The following is a 15,837-nucleotide window of genomic DNA, read 5'->3' as shown; positions in this document are numbered from 1 at the left end:
GTATACTTTATACAGTCAATAGAGTGCGCCCTCTCTAATGAGATTAGTTTTGTACTTCTCATCTCGCACAATGCGGTCGTTCGATTAGGCTGAGATATGTTTGTTTAAGTGTCTAAATCTTGGTCAGAATCAGTTTTTTAACAAATTTGAAATAATTCCTATGAAATATTATATTTCACAAGTGTCAATACTAGCAACGGAAAATATCATGACGGCCATTTTAATGTGTGATAACAAAACTAAATTGAGGTAAGGCTAGGCCTAGCCTAGCAGCGTTGGATAGGCTAATGTGTTCGGCGCCTACGATATTTCTTCTCGCGACCTATCGCAAAATCAAACATGAAAAATTCATCCGCATTTATTTTTTGTGTGGAACACAAAAAATCAAATGTCAGTCTTATTTTACATTTTTTTCATTCTTAGGAATGTCTAAATTCAGTTAAACTAGCAATTCCGTATTATGTTTATAAATCTTTATAACATTATACAAAAATTAGATTTTTCTTAACAACTGAAATTTTGCCGGGAATGGGGCTTTAACTACACATCAGCTGCAGTACTGTACGGATACGATGAATAACTAGGCTATTTTGTAAATTGTATTGTGTTAGAAGAACTTGTTTGTAATTTTTCAAATTCGTCGAAGAAATAAACATTTTTCAAAGCATTCCAGAGAGAATACAGTCACTGTCACTAACTTTATAGTCGGTGCAGACAGGTAAAAATCTTGGGATGATTTCATAACTACGCTACTGTAGGCTATACGGCTTAGGCTAGTAGTAGGAGGAGGACTTTCTTCAGGTTGTTTTAATTAACCTTGTTTTACGAAAGTACTGTAATTTTCAATGAAATTTTTATCACGGTGCGCGATGTCTTCGCGGTGACGAAAAAATTAGGAATTTTTTTTGGGGGGAATAGGCAAATAACATTGGGAGCTGCAGTGATGACGTCACGATTGACTTACCGTATAATAAGGGTTATTGTATGGAACGCCGAGTAGTGTAAGCAATGCGTGAATGGGTATTGCTAAACCCCGCAAACCCTGCAATCCTTAAAAAAAACACCACAAACCCCATCCAAACCCTGTGATAATGATTGAATCACATAGTATAGGACTCAATTTGGTATCTCAATAAAAAAATTCTTAATTTTATGTTCGTCACAACCTATTTTTGGGGTAAAATGGCCATTTTTTGTATTAAAAAAATTGCTAAACCCTGCAAACCCCCAAAAAACACAGTGCAAACCCCATCCAAACCCTGTGATAATGATTGAATCACATAGTATAGGACTTAATTTGGTATCTCAATAGAAAAAATCTTAATTTTATGTTCGTCACAACCTAATAAAATACAAAATCATGAATCTGTAGTCAGCAGATTAACCGCACACACAAATAATAAAATCCATTTGATTTGATTTGATTATCAACATAAGATTGCATAATTAATAATGTAACTCCGTTTGTTTCAAATAGATAAACGAAATACAGTATATGTCATCTAAAACATTAATTATTAACTTACACAAACCTAATAAAATCCACTGTTTTGGCAAAATGGCAGTATAATAATGCCCTGATTTTCTTAAAACCACATTAATTAATTTACAGAATAAAGACCTAACAATAAAACAGGAAATAATGGATACTGTAGCAGCAATAGATTAACCACACACACACGTACAGCATACACAGCTTTGCGCCTACTTGGCGTTCCATAAAAATATATCGCGACCAAACTTGTTTGCGGCCGAACCGGTCCTACACTGCCTAGGCCTAGAGAGGCTAGGACTTCCTATGGGCCTAGCCTACAGTAGGTTATTTTGTAAGTCAGTCGTGAGGTCATCACTGCTACTCCCAATGTTATTTTCCTGTCTCCAACCTTAAACTAATTTTTCATTAGTGCACAGTTTCCTTCATCTTTTTTTTTTACTGTAGGTTCGTGTGCGAAAGGCCAATCAATTCATTTGCCATCATTCATATCACGCACTGTAGTGAATTCTAGCCTAGGACATAGCTAGATGTTTTTACAGAACTACTATTACTGTATGCGTGCCTGTGGAAAGAGGGCAAACTCCTGCCCAAGCATCGTTTGTTTACAAGTAATTAAAATAAAGTAATTGAAATAAAAACAAGGCATATTATTATTAGAACCCAAAGAAAGCCACTTCAAATTTACTATTATGTGAAAAGTTAAGGAATTCTTTGAATCAATTGACCCTATATATATATAAAACTAAAGAAACTGAACATTTAATAGGAATATTTGAGGCCTATCTTTAGACTTACTTCAAAGATGCAAGAAACAAATTTATAAATGTAAGCAGAAGGCCTATTGTACCCAAGCCTAGATGAAATTATCATGATTTTACGGCTGTCTGCAACAACACCAAAAATGACAAAATGTGATTACTGTATTTTTTCAGATGCTTGAAATTTTTGTTTGTTTGAGGAATGTTTATTGAAATAGTAAACTCATGACAAGTTCTTCAAACACAATCAAATATTATCGTACTATGTGTCAACCTATTAAACTGTACTGCTGTGTTGTTACTGTAGTGCGTACAGCAGCAACAATCCGCATGCACAGCTAAATGTATTATGCACATATCACTATAGCAACCGATGACTACTACAACTGTATGATTATCACACTAACATTAAAAGATGGCTATTGACTTATAAAGCAATTAGAATAGTGCTCATATACGCTATGCGGAAATTATTATAATTACAGTAGGGTAGACATAATAAACCATTCAAAAATTTTTTTCTTGCATTAATCTAACCTTTGTATGATAATTTCCACATAGTGTATGATATGCAACTATTCTAATTTCTTAATATTGCATTCTAGGCCTAGCCTGTGACACTATAGTAGTCCTACTAAACAACACACAAACCAAAACCAAACCAAACGGAACCATACATATGCAAAAATTATTTAAAAATGTTGTCACACCAGAGTAGAAAACGGCTTAAGCAATAAAAACAAACTTTTATATTGATACTCTAGATGTCCGATGAGAGTGTGATGCTCCCCCTGTATGGGACACTGGCCCACCACAGGTTATTCCTAGTAATTTACTGGTACTTATTAATACAGCTGGGTAGTAGACATACGCCCGTATTCTTAAAACAAACTTTAGTCAAACTTGGAACTAGTTGCAACTTAAACTTGTATTCACAAACAACGTAGTCGAAGTTTTAACTACGACTAAATCAAGTCCTAGTTTTAGTTAAACTGAAGACGACTGGCAAGCCACAACTATCAAACTAACCAATAAAAAGGGCTAACTTTAATAGCAGACAAAATTTTAGGGATCCGGTAACGCGTTTGAAAAAACTGAGGTTCAAAAACTTATTTCCTCATAATTCGCTTAATTAATTTTCTATAATAATAACTATATTAGTTAACATATTACGATAGAGAATTTGAAAAGTTACTGAAAATTTGCTTTCTTTGGAAAACTATTATAGTTGAGCCTGAGCGAGGGCAGCGCCATCTTTGTTGTTGTTATTGTGAAGCTATGTGACCGCAACGCGAGGGGATTTCATGCAAATCACGAATTATCGCATGTGGCTAGCAAAACATGGTAATTTCTACTTTTGGAAGCTGAAGTTGATGTCTCTTGTTTAACACACCAAAGATATATCAAACCTGCGTATACAATCGTTTTTATTCTTACTTTATCGTGAGTTACAAAAACACATTTTTAGTGGGGTAAATATTTCAAGTCGGCGATTTAGCCAGACCCTACAAAAATCGGCCTGCGGAGTTATATTTTTAGTGAAGTGTGATTTAGTCGTAGTGCTAGTCGAAGTTCTTTTTTAAGAATACGAAGTGACTTAATTTTTAAGTTTTAGCTCAAACTACAGTACGCCTAAAGTTTGTTTTAAGAATACCGGGATAAAGCAATCTAGATAAAGTTCCTTGCTCAAGCACACATGTGCAATGCACAGTGAAGGATTGAAATCCCGGACTGAAGGTTGAGAAACCAAACCATTCCCACTGCGTCAAACCTCTTTACACATTTCATCTAGAATATTCAAGATAATACTATATGAAAGCTAATGAACTTAAAAATTGTAAATAATAAAAAGGGAAAATGGTAATTGTTTTCTGGTAACCCAATGGAAACTATTTACTGTATTTACTACAATAAATTGAGTCATTCTGAATCAATTCAAGTTCAATCTATTTCATATTAATGCAATCTTCTTTATTCCATTGCTGTACTGTACAATGACATTTTTTTTTTATACCAACAAATGTATGAGGAATAAATGAATTCTAAATTTTCCTAACATAATTTTTCCTAGCATTTACATACGGTACTAAAATTTAGATACTCGCAATTTTATTTTTTTTATTTATTTATTTTTTTTTTATAGAATTCTTAGGTTCATTATACCTTTCATGCATGGGTATCTTGATATTTTAGAATACTGTAGTCTCTCGCTGATATGAAACCAGACCATGAATGTCATGGTTGAATGCATTTCTGCTGGCACATCAATGCAATAGAGATATAAACGATATTACATCAATTTTTTACGGAATTTGGACAATATGTAATATAAAAGTTTTATTGATTGTTTAGCAGTTTTCTACTCTCGTGTGGTAATATTTTAATAATTTTTGCATCCATATGGTGCTTAGTAGGACCCGGTTTGGTATAATTCCTGGCTATCATTTTTTTCTTCAATATCTAGGGCAGAAAAATAGGCTAATTAAAGTAGGTTATATTTAATAATACATCAATTATCTGCTCATGAGGGGAATGGTGAAATCTATTGCCCCGGGGTGATGTGGAGAATGTAGCGGAAGATAGGCTACAGTACATCTCCACATCACATAGGGGCAATAGATTTCACCGATCCCCGAATCTAAAGTAGTCAATATTTGTGTACAGTATACCTCTTACATAGATTCGACGATTCCTAAAAAAGTACTTACAGTACTTACTTACTTTCTAGCCTAGAGGTCTACACACTAGCCTAGAGGCGATCAAAGAGTGTGTCCAACTCTTCTTTGCTCATTTACTCAATTTCAACAGCACCCATCTTCTTGTAATATTTGTTGAATATTGACAAGACATATTTAATTTGTTTTTTTGGTGCTCCAGGAGTTCGAACTGACTCTGCCTAGCCTCCATATTTGTTTATTGTTTACTCACTGATCCGTGGCGCGGTCAAGAGCTAATCTCTTTCGTTTTAGAGGTCACAGTCCCCTGTACTGTCAGCGCGATGTTTAGGCCTAGAGTTTGCACATGCGACAGGGCAAAAAATGTACTATTTTTCAGGGGAATAGTACTTTTTGAGGGGAATAGTACTTGCTATTGCCCGCTTCTTAACCAATCAGATGTCTAGAATCTATGTATGAGGAATATAATATTTGTTAGTTTTTCTTTTGAATGAACCAAATAATAATATTAAAATATAAACATACCAAAATATGTTACTAGATCGCTGTGCATTAACACTTTGCCATTTGTTATTTATTTTTGCAGGTCAAGGTCGAGAGATCGATACAGTCGAAGGTATGGATATACACAAAACTGGCCAGACCAGGAGATTCTGCAATATGAAATTAATGTATTAATATTAATAATAATAGTAATAATAATAATATTTATATAGTATATATTGCACATTTCCCGTATGTGCTTTACACAGAAATTATAAAGGTAGGCCAAACAAAGGAGAGAGTGAATGTATAGTAAAATAGTAATAACAATACTTATTATGATTGTAAACAATACCAACAACGATAAAAAAAATTAATAGTTACCAACTACAATAAAAATAGTAATAGTAACAATAAATAATATCTCTAAACTACCCTATTCCTTGAACTAATTTATGGTTGACTTCGCGGAGCTCATCTGCCTTTTGTTCAGCTGTTGTTTTTCTTTCTGCTGGGTGACTTAACACTCTCCCCTCAGCAGCCTCAAAGACACTCCGAGTGGAGAACTTTTTTTTTTCAGTTTAGTTGCCGATGACTCAACCAGTGAGGCTATAAAGGCATGAAGTGAGCTCTGTGGCTGTTGATCTAAATATTTTGTAATAGAGCTTATTTTACTTAATGCTATGACTGGAAAATGAAATTCACATTATTTTATGGAAAAAATATTGTATAGCTTTGCACTAAAATATTACGGACAGAATAAATTGCTGGTATAACCTTGTACCCATTTGTCACAGTTTGAGTCGTTGCAAACCTTTATTGAATCATGAAGTAAAGTGCATTAACTGAGAGTTTTACTTTAATTGAGGAAAATATAATAACAGTAATTTGATTTAGCACATGATTTAAAAGTTTAGATGCATCTGATGACCTTATAAAGTGCCAGACTTGTATTAGAATACAGGTAGTGTGCAACTGTTATCTGCATAATCATACCTTTTCATACAGTTTTTTGTATCTTTCTTCTTACTCTTACATTTAATACATGAATGATTTAACAAGATTTCTCCCGAAATTCACAGGTCTCGTTCACGATCACCATACAGAAAGAGTAGGAGGTCAAGATCGCATTCAAGAAGTCGTTCACCTGTTCGGGATCGAAGTAGAACTCGCAGTTCCAGCATAAAGCGTTCACGCAGCAACAGTCGGTCAGTCACTCCACAGAGGTCACGTTCTCGGTCACTCTCTGCAGATTAAATTGATGGCTTGTGTACATCATGAAGAAAAACAGTTTTTTTTGTTTTTTGTGTTTTATTTGTTTATAATTTCACAATTACATCATTTTTGCATGTTTCCCAATCATTTACAGCTTAATAATATTCATAAATTTAAAAATACATTACAATGGAGTGATGGTAAACAGTAAATGAATTCAATAGATAACATTTTTATTTAAAAATATTCAATTTCAATTGGTTGGGTATTGTTGCCTCCAATTCCACAAATATGCTTTATTAACATTCATTAAATTGGAAGACATGAGGTGAGGGAAAACTAAGTAAATGAAATAAAAAAAAAAGAAAAAAAAAGATTTTATTTTGCCTTACCCACTCTATTATATTTTATGTGACAAATAAATGTGATATTTTTGGTCATAATATGATGTCATCATGCCTATATATAGGCACATTTCATAAATTTATCACATACAATTTTATAGTGTGGACAGATCCTACTTGCTAAAGTACCCCTAGTTAAATGAAAAGCTTTATTAATATTCGATCGACAAGTTTGAAAACCCTGAAATGAGGTGATGGTAAATTATTGCGGCCAATTAGTGTTGTAATAGTATGTATATAATTATAATCTGCTTTATTGTGTAGCCACATTTATTTTGCTACTCTATGGAGTGCCTTGAGCACTACTGCAGTGGAATTGTGTGCTTTATAAATCTTATTATTATTATTATTAACAAAATTTGTTTCTATGATACAGTATGTTTAGCAATAGTGTAATTTTTTTGCCATAGACATACTTCACCTGTGGCCACAATCAAAAGTAGAATTAGTGAAAAATTGCAGTAATTAGAAGCCATATAAACTTCTGTAATTATCTATATACAGTATTACTATAATTTTAACAATAATATTTAATAGCCTGGTAACCCTTTTAGCTAGGTCTAGTATTTCCAATTACAATAATAATAATAATTAAAAAAAAATCATCACAAAAGCATAAAAAAAACCCCTTAGTAAATGCAGGTTGGCGTCTAATAGGACTACCAGTACTACTGTGAATAATCTATGTTTGAAGATATGTTGCAAGATTGTGTATGATTAAGTGGATGGTTTTAGACATTTTAAAATACTTGCTTTAACTTTCTAGATTTTGGTCAGTCATAAATTTTGTGTTGATAAATATGTATATATGTTAGTTTAAAAAAAAATAATAATAATTAGTGAACTAATGTATACTATTAAGGACCTGCATGTGTGTTTGTGATTCCATGGTTTTTGAAAATGTGTTAATAAAATGCAATTGCTTTATTAATCGGTCTTATTTTTTTCACTGATATAGGAGGCGTGTCTTGAAAACAGCCTGTTAGGTGTCATGCTTGCAGCGTAGGCGATTTTCGACTTGTGAAATAGAAACGCTGTCGTTTTCTCGGGGGTGACTGATAGTGGGCGAGGCAACTCGTGCAGTAGAGAAGGAGCCTCCGGTGGTGTGGTGTGTAGGCGATTGGAGCTGCAGTAGTAAGGCAGCCTCCGATGGATTGGTGTTTAGACAGTAATCGGTGGTTGGAGGTGCAGCCTCGATTGGAGTGGTGTTTAGGCAGTAGTTGGCGTGGCGATGTTTGCGGGATGGTGTTGGACTCCTGTGGATTTGGCAGGCTGTCTCGTGGTGTGTTGGGGATGATTTGGGAGGAATTACAACAGGATAAATCATCAAAGGAATTAGCAAAACTTGTATATTATGTTTTCATATTGACTGTCTTTCTCAGAAATATCTGAACAACTATTTTAATATAATGAAAATTGGTTTATTTGCTAGAACATAATTCTGAATTTCAAAAATTTCAAGCAACGTTATGTACTATACAGTATTTATGTAATTAATGTCAGATGGAAATATGACAAGGGTGAGGGTTGGATGGCGATAGGGCAGAATGAGATTGGGATGGAGGGCAAGGGTGAAGATTTGGGTGGAGGGACAACAGGGGTGAGGGTTGAGATACAAACAGTTGAGAATAGGTGAAGAGTGGGCAGGGTTGAAATTAGGATAGAGAAATCAGGTTTGAGGGTTGGCTAAAAAAAGAGAAGGGGTGAGGGTTAGGTGAAGAGAAGGCAGTAGATATTATTCTGGAATAGGAAGATTAAAAGTAAACGATGAAAGGGAGGAAATGTACAGCACACAAATATATTTCAAGGGTTTTTATTTCGCTCAACTTTTACAATTAGCTTGAAGAGAGAACAATTACCTGCAATATTATGTTGTCTGTTCCCCTAGCTCATTCTATAACATTACTGGATCTCTTCTGCAGAAACTACAATGAAACATTCTGATAAGCCTTGCTCTGTACTACTGCAGCACTAAAAATACCCCATCAAAAGGAAAAGTTTCCTGACAGGGGGTGGTGGCGCCAGGATCTGCCCCACGGAGGGGCTAAAGGTCCCAACGGGGAGGCTAGTGGAGCGAATTGATTCTCACTTGGCTGGGGGCCAGGGGGGCCGCTAACCCCCCCCCCCCCCCGGTGGGGTCCAAGGGCGGGGTCCAGGGGGAGAAGCCCGCTTGAAGCTGCAGATATTTGTTGAATTATGGCGAATTTTTATTACTTATTTGATAGGCATCGAGTTACTATAATATGACTTCATGTAGGCTATGATTTCTAATGTTGAGATTAGCTTCCAAAACCAAAACATTTTGAATAAAGCAAGAAACAAAGAGTATGCAATATAACCATCTAATTTATTTTCAAATCCTCATTCTTGAAAGTGAAATTCTATATTTTGGAAATTTTGTATGAAATCTGTCAACCACGCTGTCATGGTCGATGTTGCTTCACCTATCACGATGTATTCCAACCATCATGAGGCTCTCTAAATGAGCATTTGTCATAACAGAATGCAAATTATTTTTAATTAGTCTCATTGACCCAGCCCCCCCCCCCTCTGGTGCCACCACTGACAGGGGGTGTACACCTCCAGCTGTAAATTGCCTGAAATGGCACTCTATAAGACAAAAATATATAATTTTTTTTAACTGCAGTATTGCCCAATTAAATGATCGACTTCTTCCCAAAGGGAAGTCCTATCGCCACTGCCTGGCGGTTAAATCCTCTCCACTCGCTTAGCTCTTTCTTTTTCATCTCCTGTGGAGGACCTTGTCCCCTCCACAGGCCCCTGCTGGTGCCGCTGCAGCAGCTGCTATACTACAAGTTTCTTGCATATATCATTAATAATACAACTACTGTAATTAAATAATTTGATGAGTAGCTACATTTTTTTAAATTTTTTTTTTTTTGCTATCTGCTTGTATTGGGAACTCTTGCATCTGTCGCCTTCCTTTACAAGATACTCTTCTATGTATTGTACAATACTACATCATCATAAGGTAGTTCAAAAGTATTAGTTTCCTTGTGTGTAAAAAACTGGAATGATCCGATTGATCTTTACACTAAATGTCACGAATCCTTAGTGGTTTAATGTTTTTATTGTATGATTTCTCTTTATTACTGTGTTGCTTTTTCTCGGAATATTATTGTTTTGCCCTTCGTAAGAAAAGGCAGGTTACTGTATAGTACTGCGGGGTGGGGCTAGATAAATAGTCTAGAGACCACCTTAGTCCTACCTCATTCCTAGCTGAGGTTTCAAATATGACACCTCTGGGTGTCTGGAAATGGCAGTCGTAGGATTAATTTTGAATGTACAGTTGAACTTGCCTAAGTCGAATCCCAAAATGGCATTGAAAAATTGTTTGACTCGGATAAAATTTGACTTTACAGATCGTTAATTAATGGAATACACAAAAATGTGGCATGTAGAATAAGATTGACTTAGAAATTATGCGATGAGTTAGGCAAAGACGAATTGGGAAAGTTTTACTGTATTTTTCTTTGCCCTTTAAATTCATTTTTCACGAATTAAAGGGCGCAGGTTGACTTCCCCTACTCTCTTCAATCTTTATAAGTGCACAGTGCCAGTATCATTTTGAATGGATTTTGTTTTACGTAGATAATGGAACAATAACCACACACACATGTAACTGTACTGACACCCGGGCTTCTTAAGAACAGACAAGCCTTGATCTCTGTAATCTTTTTGTAGCCCCACCCTTGTGTGGAAATTTACATTAATATACTGTACATGAAACACGTTGGTAACTAATAATATTCAGTGTTAAACGTCACTGTATAACGCAAGATTTTATTAATTATTAAAATTTAGTAACATAGGTAAAAAAAACAAACAAACCAATGTAACACACTGAAATGCAAAACGGAAGCCCGATAAAACATTCAAGCAATTATGCATACAGGCTGTACTAGCGCCCACACCCAAAACAACCACACCCACATTAAGATAAAACAATGCACTAATACTGTATTATTATTTTTGCTTTGCTTCTAAAATCTTTTTCTTAAGGAAAATCATTTGGCGATAGTCTTGTGTAGGCCCTATATTCTTCGGACAGTGTTCATTTTTGACACTCGATCGCGTGGGTCCGATTTTCATGGCAACTTCTTTGCGTAATTGAATATATATATATAATCAAAGGCTGGAATTTAACCCAAAACAATGCAACTTGATTGAATTGTGTTTAGCAAAAGGGCCAATATTTATGCTCGTCCTTGACCAAATGTAAGCGCATTTCTTAACTGGGGCGTTGTCTTGCGAGTGTATGTAAGTCTTGTTTCTTCAAAGTCATGCTGTACTGGTGCATAAGGTGAAACGTTGGTTCCAGGAATGGGGTTCTCTTCAAGAGATGACCTCTGAAAAAAGAAAAAAAAATGTGTGGTAATGGTTTCTTGGGGGGTAGGGGTATATACACTGTTTTGAGTAGGCCTACGTATACTTATTATCGTTCAGCGACGAGCAACGCAAGGAGCGACTTGCTAACAACCGGGAGTAGACGAAGCTAACTTTCACAATGAGTGTAGGCCTATTTTGTTGTACCAATTAACAACTTACCAATTTCTCCGAAATACAAGAAATCTGACTCTGTATGTCACATTGCCATGCCTGAAAGATTTAAAAACATCTATAATTTCAAATAAATTTTTGGTGATGAGTAAAGAATTATTTGGAAATGTATTCGAATTTTCGCCTGTAATAGCACCAAAGGCTTAATCATGGAACCGAAATCAATTGGAAATATTGGTACGACAATCTGAATGAATTATTCTCTAGATCTATTTTTATTAATGGTACAGTATACATAACGATACATAACAGCAGCCAATTGCTGAAAGTGTATGTTTACAAGTCAAAACACAATAAAAGATATGGGTGACTGGAGGTGATGCGCTGTAAGAGTAAGGGGTTACATTTGGGAGTCGCCATCCACGCGCCTCTGCCCCGGCATGACAATACGCATGATGATAACTAATACGTAAAACCTCGAATTGAAGCCCAATGGGCTTAATCTTAAGAAGGCCATCTCGAATTGAAGCCTGGTCTTATAGATTGCAAATTTAGCCTCGAAAAGAAGCCCATAGGCTTCTATTTAAAATAGCATAGGCTTCTTTTCGACCTTAGTACATACACTGTACATGAATTTCAAAGAAACAAAAATACTAATTATAAACACGCTTAGTTTAGGTGATTTAATGCCTGTTAATAATACACTCATTGACACATTAAAAAGAAAAGTTTGTAGAGATTACAAACTGATTTATCGAGTACTTTTACCGTCGGACTCGTATCTGTTTAAAAGAAAATGACTACGATACTGTATAAATTTAGTCTAAACACATAAAAGTAGGCATAGGCCTATCGTGTTTATCCGGAAGATGTAACCAGAAATATGCAGGGTGTGGGTGTCTATAAAATGAAGACCAGAGACCTAAAAACGAAGACCCCTATTTTTTTCTCTTTTATTTTGATAATACCCCAGGCTGTCACAATCAAAATTACGATTTTTTTGGCCGTCTGTTTGTGAAATTTCAAAGGTCTTCGTTTTATAGACACCCTATATGATGTCTACAAAACGAAAAACGAAGACCATCCCATTCTCAATTATCTTATTAAAAGTATTTCAAAATTATCATAAAACAATTTCTAAGTACATATTTCATTATTTCATCACGATTGAGAGAAAAAAAATGTGGGTCTTCGTTTTTCGGATCTTCGTTTTGTAGACACTCATATAGGGTGTCTATAAGGCCTAATAAAAAAATGATTAGTTTATCACCCTCGCGCGTAAAAATAACATTTATTATTTTTTATTTTTTTTTTTCAATTTATTTTTTTATTTTTCATTTGTTTTAGTAAGTAGTTAGTAGATAGGCCTATTGTTTGTATTACCTCAATCATGTATTTTACTGTGAATATTGAACCAGCAAAACAACCCATATGTGGTATTTGGCTTTAGAAAAATAATTTAAAAATAAATAAATAAAAAGCCTCCCTCTCTCATCACTTTTCCAGCTCAGGTAGGGTGATAAACTAATATTTATTTTCATTGGCGAAGACCCTTAATTATCTCATCCATCCTATGTTGGTGTCACTACCAAATGACCGATGCTGCACATATGCGTCATGACTACTATGCAGCATTCCTACTGTTTTATCATTGAACAAGTTTATGAATGAATGAATTATGAAATGAGTTTATGAATTCAAAGTTTTTGTTGCTAGGCCTAGGTCCCTATGGTCCTAGGCCGACACCAACCTTCACGCTTCACATGACGTTGATTGAAGTTTTGAAAAAAAAGTGGGAAAAAATTGAAGCATGAAATAGAGTGCATAAGAGAAATATTAAATAATAATATTAAAATATACCATTCCGGCGTTATTGAACTTGGCCAAACAATCCTTGTAATGTAATTAATGTTAAATAATAATAATAATAATAATAATTTCAGCATCAATTACCTTGGCCTAAGCCTTGTAATCAAGAACCTATTTACAATACTAGGCTATAATTAATAACTAGCCCAAGGGAATATCTTTTGTGCTATTTCCCCTTATTTTCATCTCGATTGAGAGAAAAAAATGTGGGTCTTGGTTTTATTATAGACACCCAGCAAGGTGTGACTGATTCATGTAGGAGTCCCCTACCCTACCTCAAGAACCCTTCTTAAAAAGAAAGTTGATGTGTAGTATGCCTTTTACCGTGTATCATCTCAGTAAGGAGTGTAGGCCTATCCATCATTGTTTTAACATCAACAATGATGAGTACGATATGTAATTAGTCTAAACACAGATAAGAAAGTCCAATCGTGTTTTTACCCGGAAGGGATCGACTTGATGGAGATTCCGTAGGTGCATGTTGTTGGTTGCAACCCTGGTCCAAGAGTCGGGATGGTGCGTGATGTGAGGTAAAGAAATAGACGGCAGGCCCACTGAGCTTGATGAGCAGGATCCTCCCACTACGCCGTGATCAACAACTGATTTTGCCATCGTTCAATACGAATATTATATATTCCTTGAATATAGACCTAATATATTTGGGAAAAATAAGACGCCGCTATATTGACTGTGTTCCTTAAAACTATCAATGATAAAATAGCGCCCTCAACACTAATTGTTGCCATAGACACTATCAACAAACCGTTAATTGTGTCTGGTCAGCGGCGTGATACCGTACAGTAGGCCTACCGTATTATAGTGACCAGACCTAGCATATTATGCTTTTTGGCATAATTTAACCCGTTTAGCATCTAGCATGTGTGCTGGCATAATTTAGCATAATTTTGTCCTCAGAAATAACTTTCTTAAAATTTTTTTTTTTTAATGGTCATTTCAAAACCAACAAAATTGGATGCCAGGTCAATTAAAATTATATCATTCAAAAAGCCTTGCTCTTGTGAATATCTAGTAGGCCTACCACTAATTCCATCCAAATTACTGTACCACATCATCAAGTCTGTTTTTTTTTTTTTTTGCTAAGGCATTTGTCCACCACATCGGATACACAACCTTTTAATCCTCTGTCAAGTAGGCCTACTGTACGGTATATGCCTGAATATTTTTGAAATGAACTATATAAATTGAAAAAGCGAATATGATGTTATGCAATGAATCAAATGTACAGTTATAAACGTTTATGATTGAAAAAAATGGAAATTTGTTAGTGCTTTATATTGATTATGATGTATTATATATATATATAGCATGAAATAGAGTGCATAAGAGAAATATTAAATAATAATATTAAAATATACCATTCCGGCGTTATTGAACTTGGCCAAACAATCTAGGCTATAATTAATAACTAGCCCAAGGGAATATCTTGGGCTAGTTATTCAGTGTACCACGTCACACAAGACTGACCCAAGCTATGTTTGAGTCAGTGGTGTGTTTCATTCTTAAAAATCCTGAGCTGCACTGATGAGATCTAACAAGATCGAAACGGTACTGTCTGCAGATTGGAACATCTAGATGTGTATAAGAGACAGGTCTTATACATTGTGATGTACGTTCCTGGCATGTTTGTGTGTGACTACGGTGTGTTTGTTTATAAAACAAAACAAAAAAGGTTATAAAAACTGTTCTTACTAGAGTAGTGCTGTTAATTATTAAAATTACGGCCCGGTTTATCTGTACTTTTATTAGAAAAAGAGATAGGCCTAATGAGACGACTCAGGAGCGCAGCCAGGGTAAAATGTGAGGGTGGTCAAACCTTGCGAGCGCAGCGAGCAACTAGGCTGGGAGAAGAGAGCCGACAAAGGGCCCCCTGCGAGGCCAGGTGGAATTTATAAGATAATCTTTTATTGTCCACCGAATATGTATGGAATTCCTGGTCCACTTTTTTGGCCAAAATACAAAAATAAAGAAAGAAAAACAAATATAAATAGCCTATAAAACATTGTTTAATTACGTCAAAATTCAGATTGCACTACAAATATAAAAATTGTTTTATCAAAAGGTTATAAAACAAAATTCTGAATGTGTAAACAAGAAAATAAATTTGGTATGAGGTTTCACTGTTTTCTGGTTCCACCAACAAAAGGTAATGATTTTATAATCACAAGCCGATGAGGGCCCATTTTTAAATACGGTAGGTTTTTAAAGCAGGCAAGCTATAATACTGCAAGCATTTTCTCCGACATGAGAATGCATGTATGCCTGTATTTATTTTATTATCGCTTTTATATTATTTTCTTTAATAGTTTTGCTTAAGCTTATAATACAAGTTTGACACAGCTAAAGGTGCACCATACCATATCTATTTTTATATATTCTTTGTACTGCATCTGGATAGT

General features: G+C 35.0%; 1 protein-coding gene across 1 annotated transcript; it reads right to left on the bottom strand.

Moving 5' to 3' along the window:
- Nucleotides 1-10,800: 10,800 nt before the first annotated feature.
- On the bottom strand, nt 10,801-14,142 carry LOC117118568. Its single transcript, XM_033263182.1, has 3 exons — nt 13,862-14,142; nt 11,600-11,650; nt 10,801-11,400 (listed from the first exon to the last, which is right to left on the bottom strand). The coding sequence occupies exons 1-3, from the start codon at nt 14,030-14,032 to the stop codon at nt 11,248-11,250; spliced, it is 375 nt and encodes a 124-aa protein (XP_033119073.1). The 5' UTR covers nt 14,033-14,142; the 3' UTR covers nt 10,801-11,247.
- Between the last annotated feature and the right edge of the window lie 1,695 nt (nt 14,143-15,837).

Source organism: Anneissia japonica, unplaced genomic scaffold (genome assembly GCF_011630105.1).
Source record: "Anneissia japonica isolate Jap-2015-1 unplaced genomic scaffold, ASM1163010v1 scaffold3180_len207689_cov159, whole genome shotgun sequence".
Classification (NCBI taxonomy): domain Eukaryota; kingdom Metazoa; phylum Echinodermata; class Crinoidea; order Comatulida; family Comatulidae; genus Anneissia; species Anneissia japonica.
Note: the sequence above shows the minus strand (reverse complement) of the source record. Positions and strands in the feature narration are given on the sequence as shown.